We start from the raw sequence: 18,687 nt of genomic DNA, 5'->3' as shown, positions 1-18,687 counted from the left end.
TTTCTTGAAAAACGGATCTGGGTGAACGAATTAATCGCGAATACGGCTAGCATTTATGTAACTATTTTAAACTCTCAAATCAAATGACAAGACCGCCTTTACAAGACATAGAATTATGTATGAATATTTCTTCCAATCACATAAATTGAAACCATACGTAGATGCAACCCCTAAAAATGGTCATACGTTAATAGCTTCTTCGCATTATCTATAAACACTTAAGCTGTAGACACAGTCTCGAAAATTCAATAGCCTTTTTTTTCAGTCATCACGTTTTTTGCTCTATCAAATTATTCATTTTTAATGTAATTTAAGTGTAACTGTAGACACGAAAAGTCTCGAAAATTCATTAGGCATTTTCAGTCATCCCGTTTTGCTGCGCTATCAAGCTCGTTGTTTGAAAGTACATACATACATATGTACTACTATGAATTTTATAAACTAGAAACTCAGTTTGACTTGAGCCATTCAAGGCAACGGCTGTGTGATAAGACAAAAAGCAGGAAAGGAAGTGGTTGTCGTCAAAGTATTTGTATAGTTAAAATATTATTTAGTTAGAAAGGCAAGGGATGGCTGGCGAGAAGGTAGCTCAAACTAATTATAATGCTGTGAAAAGTAAGTAAAAAAAAATGAAATGTTATTAGTAATAATAATAACTAAAAGGAATTGTAATCGTCGGACTCTGCATCGAACTTCATCGTTAATTTTTGGTGAAAAAAAGGATTGAGCAGCACGAAATATTTGAATTCTTTGTGCCTTTTGCAGCCAAGTATGAAGTTCACAAGTCCTTGTAACCATGGCGCTTTTAATATTTTCTGTATTTTATTCTGCATTTTTTAATAATAATTTTTTTTGTCATAAATAAAAAATATAACAAAAAAAATTTTATTGAAGTCCAAAATTTTACGAAAACATGCATAATATGCATTTTTTCATATGTTTCTCTAATTGAGAAATTATTTCGTGGTGTTATTAATAATTTCGAGTGTAATAATTAGTGGAAAACATAAAAAACGTGAAAATTTGGAAAATAACTCGTACAACAACGAAATTTTATCTCAGAAATCTTCTAACTACAATATTCGAGTTTATTTTTTAATACATACATCAAATTTTTGTAAAAGGGGCGTGCCACCCTTTACTTCTAATAAATTATGCAAATATTGTTGGTCATAGAGCAATAATCGTTTACGTTGTTATCACAAAATTTGGCGAAAGGAATATCCTTGTAGGGAATGTGACTAAGGTCCGGTTTTTCAGTATAAGTTCAACTCAGTTTGTCAGTTAAACTACGCTTAACCTTATTCTGCAGCTTTTCAGTCTACTTTAACTGAAGTTTAAGCTGAGCTTAAGCGGCCGATCTGGCTGGGTTAAACTCGAGTTAACATATCAGTTATTTGCGTTCATTGGAAATGACATCCAATATACCCAACAAGCATTTGGGATTGAGTACCATTAGATATCATGTTGATAACTAGGCATACTTCTAAAATCTCAAGTGTTGTTTCGAAACAGTGGCTCAGCTCGAGAACCATGGCGTACTCAGCAAAAGAGGGAATTTTTTATAAAACAAAAAATGCTATTATTTAAGTTGAAAAAATTTAATTTCCAACTTGTGGTTCTCTAACTGGACTCGAATGAAAGATTCCATGCCACAGTATTTTCACGAAAATAAAATAAAATATATATAATTTATTTTTGATTAATTACGCTTCATTACTGCAATCAATCAGGTGTTTATTTCTCACAATAAATAGCTGTTGGTTTTGGTGGTACCTGATTGGGGATTTTGTTTTTAACTCCACCACAACTCGATATCCAATGTAGGATATCAACTGGAGAAATGTGTTGAATATTCACTTGAGAACTGTATATTTCTCAAAATCTCTGAAAGGTCGGAAAATAATTTAAGAATGACGTCTTAAGGTAGGATTCGACGATGGAGATTCGAGAACTAAACATTTTACAAAATTTCTCAAAGGTTGGATAGTTACTGGAGAATGAAGTTGAATATCAATTAGAGAACTATCTGGTTTAAGAATAATTAAATAATAATGTTGGATATCACCTCCGTCGGCCACCGTGGTGTGATGGTAGCGTGCTCCGCCTATCACACCGTATGCCCTGGGTTCGCACCCCGGGCAAAGCAACATCAAAATTTTAGAAATAAGGTTTTTCAATTAGAAGAAAATTTTTCTAAGCGGGGTCGCCCCTCGGCAGTGTTTGGCAAGCGCTCCGGGTGTATTTCTGCCATGAAAAGCTCTCAGTGAAAACTCATCTGCCTTGCAGATGCCGTTCGGAGTCGGCATAAAACATGTAGGTCCCGTCCGGCCAATTTGTAGGGAAAATCAAGAGGAGCACGACGCAAATTGGAAGAGAAGCTCGGCCTTAGATCTCTTCGGAGGTTATCGCGCCTTACATTTATTTATTTATTTATTTTATTTTTATATCACCTCCGGAACTAGATATATTTCGCTGGAGAATTTTTTTCCCACGTTTGTTGGCTAAATAAAATCCAGCTGTTGCCGTATCTACAAATTATCTAAATAATAAAAAAACAATGTTGCCGCACAAAAAATTCCACCCCAAAGGTGGGCTTAAATTGTGACTGAAAAACTGCTCAGTAGTTTAAGCAAACTTAGTTTAAGCTTAGCTTAACCAACTACTGAAAAAACGGGCCTGAGAATAACCCACGCCCACTTTTATACAAAAGACTTTTGCTTTGATGTGGCCTTACGGCGAAGAGATGAGAAGTCCAAGTTAAATTTTCCTTTTTCCCTCCGTAGCACCGCGTTTTTCCTATATTTCGTAAGAAGTGCGACAATATGACAATTTAAGGAATTTGCTTGGCGCCTCCTCTTTTTGGAATCAAACGATTTTCAGCGTTTCAGGAGCCATAACTGGAAGAAGAATTAGCTGTGATCGCGACAAAATTCAGTACACGTATGTTCCTTCAACAGCGAAAACAATTTTTAGGCCCGGTTTTTCAGTGCGAGCTTAAAATACAGTTAAAGTTGACTAGAGCCACTGCGGCCGCTTGAGTTTTATGCTTGTAATGTTTGCTAAGTTAGCGTGAAGTTTTATTTAATTAACAAATAGAATTCGTTTGCAAATATAAAAGTAAATTTCACAAGTGGCAAAGTTAAACTTAAGTCAACTTTAACTGTAGTTTAAACTCGAACTGAATACCCTGGGCATTATAAAAATGGGCAAACTTAGTTGATAACCACTCCCATTTGTAATAATGCTTAGGGTCAAAAAACTGAAACCAAATGAATTGTACAATAATAGCCCGCAGCTGAGTATATAAAGCTCGGTTTCAATTGCAGTAAGACTCCCTTACTTGGATTTACATAAAATTAATTATACTTTTGCTTTCCTATTTTAAAGGTTAATTCAAATTTAGCGTAAGTGATATATATGCAGTTCGGGACAAAATAAAAGAACAAGCAGCTTGCGCTTTTTTTCATTCTTCAGAGCTAGACGAAAGATATGAAAAGGTTGTTTGGGCAAGGTGGTTAAAACTTCTGAAGATTGGACGTTTTTGAAACAGCCGCCTAAGTACACTATTTCCAGTTGTAAATAAGGATATAACAGAATAGGCAATTGTTAATGAAAAAGCGTCAGATGGAAATGCGAAAGCGTCATATGGAAATGGGAACGGTCAGGTTTAAATGAAAAAGCATAAGCTGAATATGCTCCAGCGTCATTTGTAATTACAAGAGGCCCGTAAATTCATATATTCGGCGAAATATGAGTGTCTGGAGCGTCGTCGATGAACCGACAAAGAAGGTTAGATTAGCACGAGCACATGCACTGCTTCGGTAAGGTAATTTGTCCAACGATGAGAAGAGTAGGCGAACGATCTAAACAACTTAGTTTTGGTTTGCGACAACCGGCTATGCCATTCGAGAATCGACTCAGCGGTAGCTAATGCTTAAATTAGCCAAACTGAAGTCTTACATTTAGCATCGTGCTAGCCAATTCTAATACCCATCAAGGCTTGTTAGGCAAAATATATCTTACCATACCACTGACAAACTCATGTTTTAGATCAACAGCTCCGATATTAAGATTAATTGGGGGATGAAGCGAAGAAATTAGCAACTGAAGAAGACTGCGTTCCAGAGAATTCCACAATGCAATATCGTTGCATGGAAATGCTCTCTCACTCCAAAATATATCAGTAGGAACAAAGGGAATTTCCCATCAAGTGTTATTATCCTTAGAGGATATGTAGATCACATATGTACATAACTTACATTTATTAAAATTGTTTCTTCCCAATTACAAGTTATGTTTTCGCATTTCCATATGACGCTTGAACATTTACAACGGGTAATGGTATTGATATAGATATCAACAAAGTTTTATACAAGCTAAAATAAAAGCAAGAGGGAAGCTGTCTTTACAGAATGAAAAATGTATGAACCTCTGCCCTTTGGCGGTTGCTATTACCGAAGAAGACCCGCCGTCTGCGTTGCCTAGTCAATGTCAATGGATGAAGATGCTTTGGCACAGAAGTTATTTCTTTGGGAACCCGCCTATAGAAGTAATGGATGAGTGAAGAAGACCAAGCCACACTGTCAAAAAATAAAAGATAGTGAGTAGCGTGTTTTTGTCAGCTCTCTCCTCACTGCTATTCCTCCGAATATCTACGAATTTTTCATAAATTTTTTTTAAAATTGCAAACCCCTGGATTTTCGTACCTCAAAACGGTGTGATTCCCCCACTGGCAACTAAAGATAACGAGTCCCGAAGATCTTTTGCAATCCTTGGATTTCGTGTCTTGAAAATGACAATCCCGGCATTTTTCGGGATTATCCCGAAACTGTTGTTTTTGAATTTTGATAAAAAAATAATGGTGTAACTTATGTAAATTCATACGAGTAGGGTAACATTAATATTTCTACAGTCCAAAGTTTTAAAAATAGTTCAAGACCAATGTATAATCAAATAAAAAAAATGTTTCCTTTTAACAACAAAAATAAATAATTTGTCTTGTACACTTTAACACAAGTGTTTATTATGAAAGTTCAGCCCATTCATAACACTTCTTTATTTTTTAAAAATACTCTCATCATATTCAAGCAAATGAAGTTTCATCTGAGAGTCTAGATTTTAACTTGTTACGCATATAACCGTAAGTTGAGCAACATGTTTCAGACTACTAGATGGGAAAATTTCTATTTCCTTTGCAATCAGATCATTGAGTTTTGTAAAATCTAAAGAAGGCTGTTCTTTCGAACGATTTCTTATGATTTAAAATTAGGTCTTGCAAAAATAAAAAAGGGACATGATTAATCAATTGAGATTTTTGGATTTGCCAAAGGAGATCCCAAGAGAATCCCGGAATCCCGATGCCTTACTGGCAACCCTATTACAATCATACATTCATGAGCATGCGTATAAATATAAACGTATAATTAAGGCTTAATTATTCGAATGCGCAATCACACTATAATGGAAATTTAGGTGAAATTCAAATATTTGACCCACACGAGGAACTTTCATGTTGAAGGAAATATAAATTTTGCAATTATTGACTTATATTGTATATGTATATCGTTTTTATCAGACACTCAAAATAATAATTATTTGTTTTACGAGTTTCATAAGAATCACAGAAGTTTCAATAAGTTTGAAAGAAAAAGGTTCCAAAATCTTTGACCAAAAAATATTTTTTTGAGTAATCAGAAGTTATATTTAAAAATGATTAATTTGTTTGAGCCTTCAAAGAAAGCTATTCGCGACTATTATTTATAAGTCTTTATATAATTATGAACAGTAAATTTCGTTTTTAAGTCTACAAAATTTATGTTACATATAAAAGTCCTTGCAAATAATAAGACTTCGAAATGGTATGCTTTGGTATGCTCTCACACTGGTTAGGAAATCCTAGACTAGACTACGAGTTCGTTTCATTGAATATTTAAAGTAATAGTTTAAGTGGTTTAACTCCATTTTAGGTTCTGAAACACAGCTAATTTTTCTAGTAAAGTTTACAAGACGTATTATGTTATATATTCTAACATATTTAAGGTCACAAAGCCATAAAAAAAATTAATACCACTTAACAATGTTTTTGAAACAAATCAAACACAAACCCTTAAATATCTCAATATAGGAAAAAATGGACTTAAACCACTTTCAAAATAAACGACTCATATGTAGAATCGAAGCCCATGCAGGAGTTTAAGATGCATAGGTAAAAACAAAATTTATGACAATATCCACATCGAGCTCAAGTGTCCGTTGGAAGGTATGTTGCATTAATCTTTGGATATATACATTAGACTGGGTAGATTTATTAACCGATATCGCGCCATCGATTTTTTGATAGGATTTGGGCTCAGGAAAAAAAGTTCCACAACGCATACCCAAAAATATAATTTCCGAGCCTGCGAAATTTCATTTGTTTACTTTTTTTCGACTTTAATTTTTAGGGTTTTTTCATAACTTACTAAAAAAATTTTCATGTATACCCTATCCGACCCAAAAATGTCCACTTTTTAGTGGCGATCACAGTTTTTTGAAAAACTGTTTGAAAAACGTTTTTAGCGGACATTTTTGGGTCGAACAGGGTATACATATGAAAATTTTTTTAGTAGGTCATGAAAAAAACCTTAAAAATCAAAGTCGAAAAAAAGTAAAAAAAAAATAAAATTTCGCAGGCTCGAAAATTATTTTTTCGGGTATGCGTAGGGGAACTTTTTTTCCTGAGCCCAAATCCTATCGAAAAATCGATGGCGCGATATCGGTTAACTTTCGTCCATACAAATCGACCCACCATAATATACATACATTCAAATTCGGCATTCAACCGCACTTGTATTTTTGCAATTAATCTGATTTGAATGAAGGTGTTGTTATGAAGTTTGACATACTAATTTTTCTGACCACGAGTGAGACTTCTATTAAAAATAGGCGTATTCGGTATAAGTTCCCTATTCGATATACATTTATACATGTACAGCTCTAACTGAACATATGTTTAAGGGTGTTTTCATGTTAGTATAAATCTAATTTCTAAACTATGCCTATCCTATAAAAGTTTAAAACGTTTCGAAAAATTATTGAAAAATGTTCAAAAATTTTAAAATAAAGTATTGCAGTTCTGTAGGTCTTTAAATTTTACTCTAAAAAAGTAAAATGCACTTTTTCCATTATAAAAATATGAAGTGGCTATTCGCCCGAAAAATAATTGTATTGTCCAGAATTAAAAAAAGTTGGGAAAAATAGCAAAGAAAACGAAATTAAAAACAAATTATGTACTGAATTTTCCGGACGAATAGGGACAGGTCCAAAAATTAATAAATAATAATAAAAAAATTAAAAAAAGTTAGGGAGATCTTTAAATTATTTGAATTACAGTTTGTCGGAATAAAATAATGTAACGAATTTAGTAAAATTCCACTTATTCCAAACCTTCTGCTAACGTTCGAATCGCTAAACTGTTGAATAAATAACTCCAATATTCAATAATGCAAAATGGTGTTTATTAGACTACTTTGAGAGTACGTCACAATAACACTTAACTTCACAAACAATAGCGTGTTTCAATCAAACTAATTACTGACTACTTAGTTTGCGCTGCTTTTATACTCTCCGTTGCTTCATTCGCATATTTCTACTAAAGTCTAGACGTTTCGCCTTCTATAATCTCTTGCTTGGTTACCAACGATATACATGTATATTTGTAGTTTATGCGTTTCTCATAGTCATATGCGTGTGTATGTGTGAGCACTTCTTCGGCCGACGACTACATGCGCTTGTGAGTATCTCTCCGTCGCCTTGTATGTACATATGTGCGTAAATGATTATTGATTGATTTGTTTATGTACACAAGAGTGACAGCTTGCGTTATTGTTGTTGTTCCTTAATTTAACAACCGCTTAGTGATGTTAGTATCACTTAGTGATGCTAATATTCGTCACAATATAATGGGGAACAAAACTGCATTGTCGGTTTTTTTTTTGGAAAGTTCTGACATTTTTTTACAAATGAAACCAAGCGTTTTTGAACTTTTATACGGTTAGCACAAGCTTAAACCTTAGATTTATACTGATCTGAGCTAAGACTTTTATTGATATTAAATAAATGTTTTTGAAAAGCGGTGCTGGGTGAACGAATTAATCGCGAATAGGGCTAGCATTTATGTAACTATTTTAAACTGTCAAATCAAATGACAAGACCGCTTTTACAAGACATAGAATTATGCATGGATATTTCTTCCAATCACATAAATTGAAACCATACGTAGATGCAACCCCTAAAGATGGTCATACGTTAATAGCTTCTTCTTCGCATTATCTATAAACACTTAAGCTGTAGACACAGTCTCGAACATGCAATAGCCTTTTTTTTCAGTCATCACGGTTTTTTGCTCTATCAAATTATTAATTTTCAATGTAATTTAAAAAGATCTTCGGGATTCGATGCCTTCGTTGGCAGTAGCGAAATTACGCGGTTTTTGAGCCCCGAAAATTTCGGGGTTTGCCATTTCTTCAAAATAGTATTCAGAAAACTACCTTTAAAGAAAAAATTATGGCGCTATTTTGCAGAGCGAATTTGTAAATATTCAGAGGAATGGCAGTGAGGAGAGAGCTGAGAAAAACACACGACTTCCACTACTTCTTTAGGCGGATTCAAATAAAAATAACTGCTGGGACATAGCATTTGCATCCATTCATGGTCTAGGAAACGCAGACGCCGGGTCTTCTTTGGTAATTGCAACAGCCAAGGGACAGAAGTCCATACATTTTTCATTCTGCACAGACCGAAGCACGTGGGTTTACGCCCCGGGCAAAGCGACATCAAAATTTCACAAACAAGTTTTTTCAATCAGATGAAAGATTTTCTAAGCGGGGTCGCCCCTCGGCAGTGATTTGGCAAGTACTTCGAGTGGATATCTGTCATGAAAAGCTTCGTAGTGAAAATACATCTGCCTTGCAGATGCCGTTCGAAGTCGTCATAAAATATGTAGGTCAGGTCCCGCGAATTTGTACGAAAAATTAAAAGGAGCACGACGAAATTTGGAAGAGAAGCTCGACCTAAAATCTCTTCGGAGGCTATTGCGTGTTACGGTCTGCTGTTATGGTCTACGGTTACGGTCCACTTGGGAGCGTTTTCGTACGAACACACCTAGTGACTGGTGATGGGGCGAAAGTTGCAATACAAAAGTATCGAAACAAAGAAAGAAAATTACGGCGATCACTAGCAAAAAGAAAAAAACCACGAGTTTCCGCAGATCGAAAAATCTTTTTTCTTCCCTTTTCCTGGTTGGCAGCGGACGGAGTAAGTCAGACAAGAATTAACGAATTTATAGTGGCTTAGCGATTGGTGTGCTTTGAATGTTTTTTTTTCTTCCTGTTTGGCACGCGGCTTAACTGAGCATTACAGATCTATAGTGGCTTAGCAATTTGTGTGCTTTTAATGCTTCTTTTTTCTGGTTGGCTTAGCGATTTGTGTGCTTTTAATGCTTCCTTTTGCTGGTTGGCAAGCGGAACGAGGATTACCAATTTATAGTGGCGTTTAGTGATTTGAGTGTTTTTAATTCTTTCTGGTCCTGGTTGGCACGCGGAGTTCGTATGCGAGGAGGGGCCACTTGACATATTGGCAACAACGACAATTCGAGCAAGGCCTATTAGCCAAAGCGTTTAATGCCCCGAAAAGCGTTTAAATTCTGCGGAAAGTAGGGGTTGCATTCGTACCAGCAGCAACGACGCCCCTAACCACATCACCACTAAATTAACAACGAGAGCTAGCACCGCATCCACATTTCAGGCGGCAACGTGGTAAAGAAGTTGGGAATACAGCAGCCAGCACCTCGTCGTCGTTCTCCTCACAATTTGTCGACAAGTGCGCATGTTAGCCGACACGATTCTATGCAATTGATAAGCAAGTGGTAACCCATAAGCAGCGCTGTAACGCCCGGCAATATTTGGCAGACCCGCCTGCTCTAATTCACGTCCGCCAGCCGTCCTTATAACAACCAAACGCGCCAACCACCATCGCCGGTGCAACCACAACCATTATAGTGCACAACCGCCAACCGTGCCCACCAAAACCGTGCACCACTACTACAGCGCCACCAAAACGCGCCAACCACCATCGCCGGTGCAACCTTAACCATTACAACGCACCAAGTACCACCAACAGCGCCACCAGAACGCGCCAACCACCATCGCCGGTGCAACCATAACCCTTACAACGCACCAAGCACCACCGACAGCGCCTACCATTACAACGCGCAATCACCATCGTCGGTACAACCACCACCAGTTGCAACGAACATAGGCCTGCGCCACTACTGTCAACAGCAACAACAGCCGGCACCACAGCCCACAATACCAGCTACTACAACAATACCAGCAACAACAACAACAGCAGGGCCGACTGACATACGCCTGCTGCAAATTCCGACTACGACAACCAACATCTACATTTAAAGTGGTGAGTTCGTTCCGTAAAGGGGACAACTACAATTTTCTAAGCTAGGAATTTTCATGTTTAAATTTGGTAGTTTACTTTTTTTTCAATCAGATATGTTTCATTAACCAGTTTTACTCAAGCCTTAATAATATCAAGGGTGGTTATCACCATCAAATTAATAGCAACTAGCAGCTATAAAAGTAAGAATATAAACTAATATATGTAATACAGCACTACTTGGAAAAAGAAAAAAAAAAAAAAACTTGCTGAACGATGTGCAAATAGTACTTCTAATTTAGAGTAGGAATATATGATTACCTAATCAAGTTGACTATAATTTATAATCGACATATAAAATTTTGCTCCAAACATCCTGATCATAGCTTCGTCAAATAAAAAACCATGAAGTACATTTTGACGAACTGCTTACTTACTGCCCTTTGTTTGCCTTTACTTTAAGTTCAGCATTAACAAAACCAAAACAAAAAAACATAAAATTATAGTTGCATAATGCATATACGATTTATTTAAGAATTTCAATGACAAAGGTAGTCTGTAAACCGTTCGGTCATTTAATAAATTTAATTATACTTTCAAAGTTCCTAATTAAACAAAGAAAAGAAGGAAAATGAAACAAAATTTGTAAATTGAATTTGTCTTAGGATATAGGCAAAATGTATACGTATATATATATATACACATATTTACTTATTATCCATAATATAGATTAGAGAGTGGCCAATGAAGGCATCATCGTAAATACATATGTAGAATTACGTAGCTCGCAATAGATTTATAAACATACAACACACATACCTAGCCTTAATATGTATGATTAGTTATTTAGGTAAATAAGGGTGCGGATTGTCATTGTGGGAATAGCAATAAACTATTAGGCATATTGTCATGTACACGTATAAGGCACATATATTTTGCACATCATCAGGTCAGCATCTTTGGGATACGTTTTAGCGTATAAACAGTAGGAATTTTGAAATAACAAATAACACTTTATGAAGTGCGATAGGAACAACCAAGAGAATAGAAAAAGGTAACCCAGATAATAGAGCCACTAAGCGATCTTTAACTAATACAAGATTGAAGAGGTGAAGGGTAATTAGAATTTAGTAGCGACTTTATTATAAAATATGAAAGGTGTGCTAAAATTTTTGTTTGATTCTTCTTCACGAAACAACACGCTCATAAACAGAGAAACCCAACAAACCACATTCGTAGTTACCACACCGACACAGATATCGATTACACTCAACTAGAATTAGTAGCATTTAACGCACCAATACTAATACCTAACCATAGTTACTAATACTTACCCCTGAAGTACTAATGATTCAATAATTACCTTAAAATTTTCCAGTTCTCTGTTTTAACGAAGTTACGTGCAAATATACGTACTCTGAAATATTCGAAGCGAACCTAATCGAATAGTCCGAGCAATCCGGCTAATTCGAATAATCTAAAGGAATGCAAGCCTTTTAAAATTTCTGAGCGATCATTTTTCTAAAGCTTTTCGGTATAGTAAGAAGGATTTGAAAACGGCAAAGTGTGCGACTATTGCCGCTAAGGAAAACAAAATAAGGAAAGGGGATTTGTATAGGAGATTTTATTTCTTTCCTTTGCTGTACATTTTTTTTGCGATACTTGGATGAGTCCTAGTATAAATCTAGATGTATTGCACTCGTTTCCCTGTATATACGTATTGTCGCAAACAATTAAGGTCTTAGGCCAGAACGTTTGTAAGGAATATTATCTTGCAAAAGCAAAATCAAAGCAAACTCAGGTCTTTTATATAAAACCTAGTTAACTTTCAGTGATGAACGAGTCCTTATCCTTGATCGTGATTTTGTAAGATTGACCATTAGTTAGTTTTAGACTTAAGAGGTTCACATCGTATTAATTCGATATATACCCAGATACATTTTGAGTAAGTTTTATTGCAATGAATTATAAATAAAGTGTGTTTAATGGGAATGTTGACGTTCATCTTTATTTAGAAGGCACTAGGTAGGACAGGTAAGGGGCCACCGAAAATTTAGGTGCGTCGGTGGCCATGGATTTTGGGGGTTGGTCAAAGCACCGGGCGTCGCAACACCACCCGCGGTGCCCCCTATATATATTCGGCCCTCTTTGTTTATTTTTCTTTTTGCTTTCATTTTAATTTTCAGCTTTTTATTTTAATTTTCAGCAGTTAGTAACCGGTCTTATCCGGTTCGATAATTTTTTTTGCGTGTAGTTTTTTTCTTGAATTTTTAAATTTGAATGTTAACGGTCTGTCCGTGACGTCCGGTTCGGCCGGATGTTGTTTTAATTTGAATTTATAAGCGTTCTGAGTCGATCTCTGCGCTTCTGTCAGGGCTTTTTTATTTTTACAGCTTTCAGTTTTGATAGGCATGATAGGAACTTTTTTCTGATTATGGCGCAGGAACAGTAAGGTTGGCAAGGACCCGCCCCAGCCGACAATGACTAGCCATTGTGCACCACCACATCATGCCGACCGCCTTCCTTACTGCTTCCACTGTAAATGCGATTCCATAACATGCGCCTTACATTCACGGGATAAAATATAATGAAACGCACAGGTCTTAACTGTAGCAGAAAGTCTATGAGTTTCTATGGAGCTGGACGCATTCCTTGCGACGTGGAAGGAGCTGTAACTTTAATTGGTTGGCGAACTAATCAACACCCAATTCCATTGTTCTAGATCATAAATTAAATAAATAAAAATAAATGTAAGGCGCGATAACCTCCGAAGAGATCTAAGGCCGAGCTTCTCTTCCAATTTGCGTCGTGCTCCTCTTGATTTTTCCCTACAAATTGGCCGGACGGGACCTACATGTTTTATGCCGACTCCGAACGGCATCTGCAAGGCAGATGAGTTTTCACTGAGAGCTTTTCATGGCAGAAATACAATCGGAGCGCTTGCCAGACACTGCCGAGGGGCGACCCCGCTTAGAAAAATTTTCTTCTAATTGAAAAATCTTATTTCTAAAATTTTGATGTTGCTTTGCCCGGGAGTTGAACCCAGGGCATACGGTGTGATAGGCGGAGCACGCTACCATCACACCACGGTGGCCGCCGCCGTCGTGGGTAAACATACATTAATTACTTGTTTTTTGCAGGTGAACTAATTGGTGAATCACACGATCCAGTTTATGTTGACGCATACAATCGTTCGCTTACGAATCCAAGCGAATTTTGGGGTGAACTAGGACGTTTAGTTGATTGGCATAAGCCCTGGGAAAAAGTTTTGGACAACAGTAATCCACCATTTACAAAATGGTATTGTGGTGGCTATTTAAATGCTTGCTACAATGCTGTAGATCGGCATGTTCTCAACGGTAATGGCAATAAAGTGGCGCTTATATATGATAGTCCATTGACAAATACGGTACGACATGTGACATATCAACAAATCTATGATGAGGTAAATTTTGTAAAAAGGGCATACAATTGAAGTAACATAAGTCTAATCAATTTAACATCATAATATAGGTTACAGTTTTTGCAGGCGGTCTGGCCAGCCTGGGCCTACAAAAAGGCGATCGTGTCGTTATCTATATGCCACTGATTCCTGAAGCAATTGTTGCAATGTTAGCCACTGTACGTCTCGGTGCAATTCACTCTGTGGTATTTGGTGGGTTTGCGGCTAGCGAACTTTGTACACGCATTGAACATGCACAACCGAAGTTTATACTATCTGCCAATTGCGGCGTGGAACCCGGAAAAGTTGTACCATATTTAGAAATATTACATTCTGCTGTCGAGATGTCCGATTGGAAACCAGTTTGTAATATAATTTACATACGTGATAATATTCTGCGTAGCACAAATTTGAATTGGAAAACAGATATGCTTTGGGAGACGGTACTACATCTGGGAGCTCCCGTCGATTGTGTGCCGGTCGAAGCCAATGATCCTCTTTATATACTTTACACATCAGGCACTACAGACAAACCGAAAGGTGTACAACGTTCTACTGGTGGACATTTGGTTGCATTAATTTATACAATTCAAAAGATTTATGGCATTAGTTCAAGCGATGTGTGGTGGGGCGCTTCAGATTTAGGTTGGGTTGTTGGACATTCGTACATTTGTTATGGTCCTCTGTCGTTGGGTGCAACAAGTATAATGTATGAAGGCAAACCAGATCGTACACCCGATCCAGGCCAATACTTTAGGTATGGTTTAGTACATAACAAAGTGTAATTCCACACAGAAAAAAATCTGTAGCCTCGAATTAAGTTAACCGAAGAAAAATCGGTAATCTCAACCGAACGAAAATTAAAAGTTAACAATGCTCATTCACCAAGTTCTTTCATCCACTTTTTTTCATTATAATATAATTTGAAGTACTATTTCTTCTGGCCTCGAGAAAGATTTCTACTGAAAATGGGCGTCATCAGTATGTAACCACGCCCAGTCAGGCGCGGATCTACGGATTCAACTTCCCGATTCAACACCACTACGCGATCCACAGTAACCTTAGCCGATCTACCACGGCCCACGCGATACAAAGAATTTCTGCGCATAACACCTTTCTGCATAAGCGGCTTCGGGCTCGCCTCAAAAAAATTACCCTGAGCCGATCCCACAACGTCTACGCAATACACAGTGGTTTTGCGGAGAACGATTTTCTGCGTAGGTGGCTTTTGACGCGCTTCAAAAAAAAAAAAAATAGCCGATTCAATACCAGCTGCGCAATCCACAGTATTTCTGCGCAGAGCACTTTTCTCGGTAGGCGTTAAATGTAAGAACGAAATTTTAGTAAATTTGTCTGGATTCGGAGTTGTCGGGATCTCTTCAATTCGGGATTAAAAGGTGCACCCATTGGAAATATATATAACGTAATATCTTTGTAAGTTATAAAGCTGCAATGCTTAAATTTGTGCCTCTCGTAAGAGAAGATGGTGAATACGAGTTCTCCTCAATCGATGATGACGGAATTAATGCTTGCGGAAAACGGATTGCTTGCGGATTAATTCAAACAAGGCGGCGATGACTTGGTAAGGGCGCATGCGTAAACTTCTATACAGAACTTGGTAAATCTACCATCAACCATATTTTCTGCTGTCATCAAACAAAAAGTCAGTGCATTTGCGTCTTAGCAACCATGTTACTGTTGGCGGCCATAATTTCGAAATAGTAAAGGACTTTGTTTATTTGGCCAGCGAGCCTGGCCAGTATTATATGCTTTTTTGTGGCGAGTATTAGCAGTTTCGATAAGTCGCTATACTGCTAGTAAATAAATGCACAACAACAGCGAAGTAAGCACCAGCGCAGTAAGCAACAGTGAGAGCGAATAAGAGCTCAGATGTCATTAGAACAGGGATAACCAAAACTCAAAATGTGGCTGTATTAGTGAGAGCGCGATGATCGTACGAATCACTTGATGCACGATTCATTCCTCTATTAAGCTGACGGGCAACGCACAAATTTGCTTGATAGTTACCATAGCAACGGGTAGTTGTGTGCGTATCGGGCGATGTCGTGCTCACACGTATTTGTTGTCGGCTTCGCGTTGATGAAAATCAAAATTTTTTGATTTTTCGCTTGACAGCTGGTCTATTGAAACCTACGAATGCAAAGGTCGGATGGGAAAAAAATTGCCAAAAATCAGGTCATTTTCTTAGTGGCTTAAGATTAGCATCTTATTATATTAAAATTGAATAAGCTACAAAACTTCGCACTCGAAAAAATTCTTAGAAACATTTCAAATATGTTTATGAAAATTCGCAAAATTTATAAGCAATAAAAAATGGTCATGCGATGACATGTATATGTCCGTACGCTACGAATTTTCAATGCAAATGGCGCTTGATGCTTGTGTGGTGGCCGGGCAGCTTTAGCAAGCAACGAGGCAACATCGAATGCAAGAATTTTGTTTATTTATGCGCAAGATTACGAAACTTAACGCATAAATAGCATAGTCGTACGCAAACAAGCGACACCAACAATCGATGTTACTACTCTGCTTGTTGAGCGACAATTAAAGACGAAAGAGAATAAAAATACGTGTGAGGTGGCGCCAATAATTATTCAACTAAATGCTTATCCCTGCATTCGAAATACATGTAAATAACAGCTAAAAATGCAGAAGTTATTACTCATACATATGAAAAAAGACAATCGTGAATATGGTTAAAGAAATGAGAAATAAATAAGCAACTGTTCGAGAAGGCTGTTCATGAAAAGCCTAAACCCTAGGAGAAGTAGGCGAACGAGGCAACAGGGAGTGTAAAAGTAGCGCAAGCTGAGGATGAATCAGTCGGTTTGATTTTAATTAATAATTAAATTGTGAAGTACTACTACCCTAGTAGTGTTGTAAACAAAGAACATTTTACTTAACTTTTTTATTTACTGAATATTTGAGTTATTTGTTCGACAATTCAGCAACTCGAACGTTAGCAGAAGGTGCAGAGTAGTCAAGAATTCTCAAAAATTTTCTACATTCGATTATTTCGAGATTCGAAGATCTCGTGAGGAATTTTTTTCGAACCAATTCTAGAAATCTTAAGCTCTAATATATACAAAAAGTGAGCGTAGTTACATATTGATGACGGCTAATTTCAGTAAAAATTTTCCTCGTAGTATTAAAGTATCTATATTTTATGGCTGGGCGCTGCAGAAAAAAGTGTAATGACGAGTATTCGAACGAATAGGTCAACGAATGGATGGATTAACTTTTCAGATTTTTTGATTAATTGTTAAATTATTTTTCGTCTTCAAGACCGAGTTTGCTAATTGTGTAAAATGAATATTTCACAAGTTATTTAATAATATTATTATTATACATATGTAAATCAGAAAAAATAATATTGAGACAGTGTAGCCGACTATTTCAAAACAAAGCATAGTTATCACCAGCGTTGGAGGCATTGAAGGTTTGACATTTTATTTCTATTTATACTTCATTTACTACTTTTTGTTATTCTCGGCCCCGGTTTTTCAGGGCGAGCTTAAAGTACAGTTAAAATTGACTCGAGTTTAACCCTGACACTTGACCGCTAAGCTGAGATGGGTAGCAAAATTTTATGTTATTGAACAAAGGGGCAATCTTAAACTCTAGTACTTAAACTTAGAACAAAAAAGCGGGCATTACCCTTTTTTCATTTACCACATCCAATAATCTTATAAATGAAGATGGATGTGTGTGTTCTATAAGCGTGCAAAGTACTCAACCGATCTTCACAAAATTTTCATATGGTCCACCCGGCATTTTTCTGGCTATATATAATTTCAAAAAGGTGAAATTTCGAAAAATTACGTAGTAGAGGGATGGGAAGTGAAAGTGGTAGTAAGGTATAGAGCGGAAGGGGTGGTCATGGGAGTAAATCGAAAGTATAAATTCGCTATATCTATTTGACACATAAATTGCTTATATGATGTCTTTTACGTGGCAGAGGTAGAGGGCGTGGGCGTGGTGGTGAGAGTGGGACTGGGACTGGAAATGGGCTTAGGATAGGAGGAGAAGCTGAGTTAGAAGTGGGTGGAGTTAAAGAGAAGTACAGGAATTAGAAGGAGAAATGGGGAAAAATATAGTAAGTTATTCGATGGTACAGAGAACGTTAAATGGGAGGGAAGTCCACTTACTAAATGTAGGGCAGGACAACGTCTGCTGGGCACGCTAGTATCATATAAAATATGTAAATTGTAAAATATGCATTTTACAAAAGTAATAAACTCGGTCTTGAAGACGAAAATTATTTTAAATTAAAAAACATGGCGCGATTTACTTCCGAGGTGATTTGGGCCGAGCTTCTAATCCAATTTGGGTCCTGCTTCTTTTGGTTTTCTTCGCAAATTAGGGAGATGAGACCTACTTGTTTTATGCCGATTCTGATAAGATTTTCATGGCAGAAATACACACTCTAGTCTAAATGTATTTTTTTGGTTTTCTTTTTCCGTTAGAATTATTGAGCAACATCGTGTTAATGCACTATTTTCAGTGCCAACTGCTTTTCGTGTCATACGACGCGCTGATCCAGAAGTTAAATATGGACGAAAATATTCTCTTATGTCTTTGCGCCACATTTTCATTGCCGGCGAACACTGTGATATTGAAACGAAAAACTGGATGGAGCGGGTTTTTAAGGTACCAATATTAAATCATTGGTGGCAAACAGAGTCTGGATCACCGGTTACCGCAACCTGCGCTGGTTTCGGGCATAGCCTACATCCTCCAAGGTATACAACAGGTTTGCCCATTGTGGGCTACAACAGTAAGTAAAACAAGAA

At 36.9% G+C, this 18,687-nt stretch overlaps 1 protein-coding gene across 1 annotated transcript in view; it reads left to right on the top strand.

The window, feature by feature from the left end:
• Positions 1–451: 451 nt before the first annotated feature.
• LOC137247610 (acyl-CoA synthetase short-chain family member 3, mitochondrial) overlaps positions 452–18,687 on the top strand; it is a 20,486-nt gene continuing 2,250 nt past the window's right edge. The window contains exons 1-4 of the mRNA XM_067778589.1: positions 452–615; positions 13,572–13,876; positions 13,945–14,630; positions 18,361–18,671. Of these exons, the coding sequence (XP_067634690.1) occupies positions 570–615; positions 13,572–13,876; positions 13,945–14,630; positions 18,361–18,671 (1,348 nt within the window). The 5' untranslated portion in view covers positions 452–569. The remainder of the gene's footprint in view (positions 616–13,571; positions 13,877–13,944; positions 14,631–18,360; positions 18,672–18,687) is intronic.

This window comes from Eurosta solidaginis, chromosome 1 (genome assembly GCF_040869045.1).
Source record: "Eurosta solidaginis isolate ZX-2024a chromosome 1, ASM4086904v1, whole genome shotgun sequence".
Lineage (NCBI taxonomy): Eukaryota > Metazoa > Arthropoda > Insecta > Diptera > Tephritidae > Eurosta > Eurosta solidaginis.
This window is presented reverse-complemented; position numbering and strand designations above follow the sequence as displayed.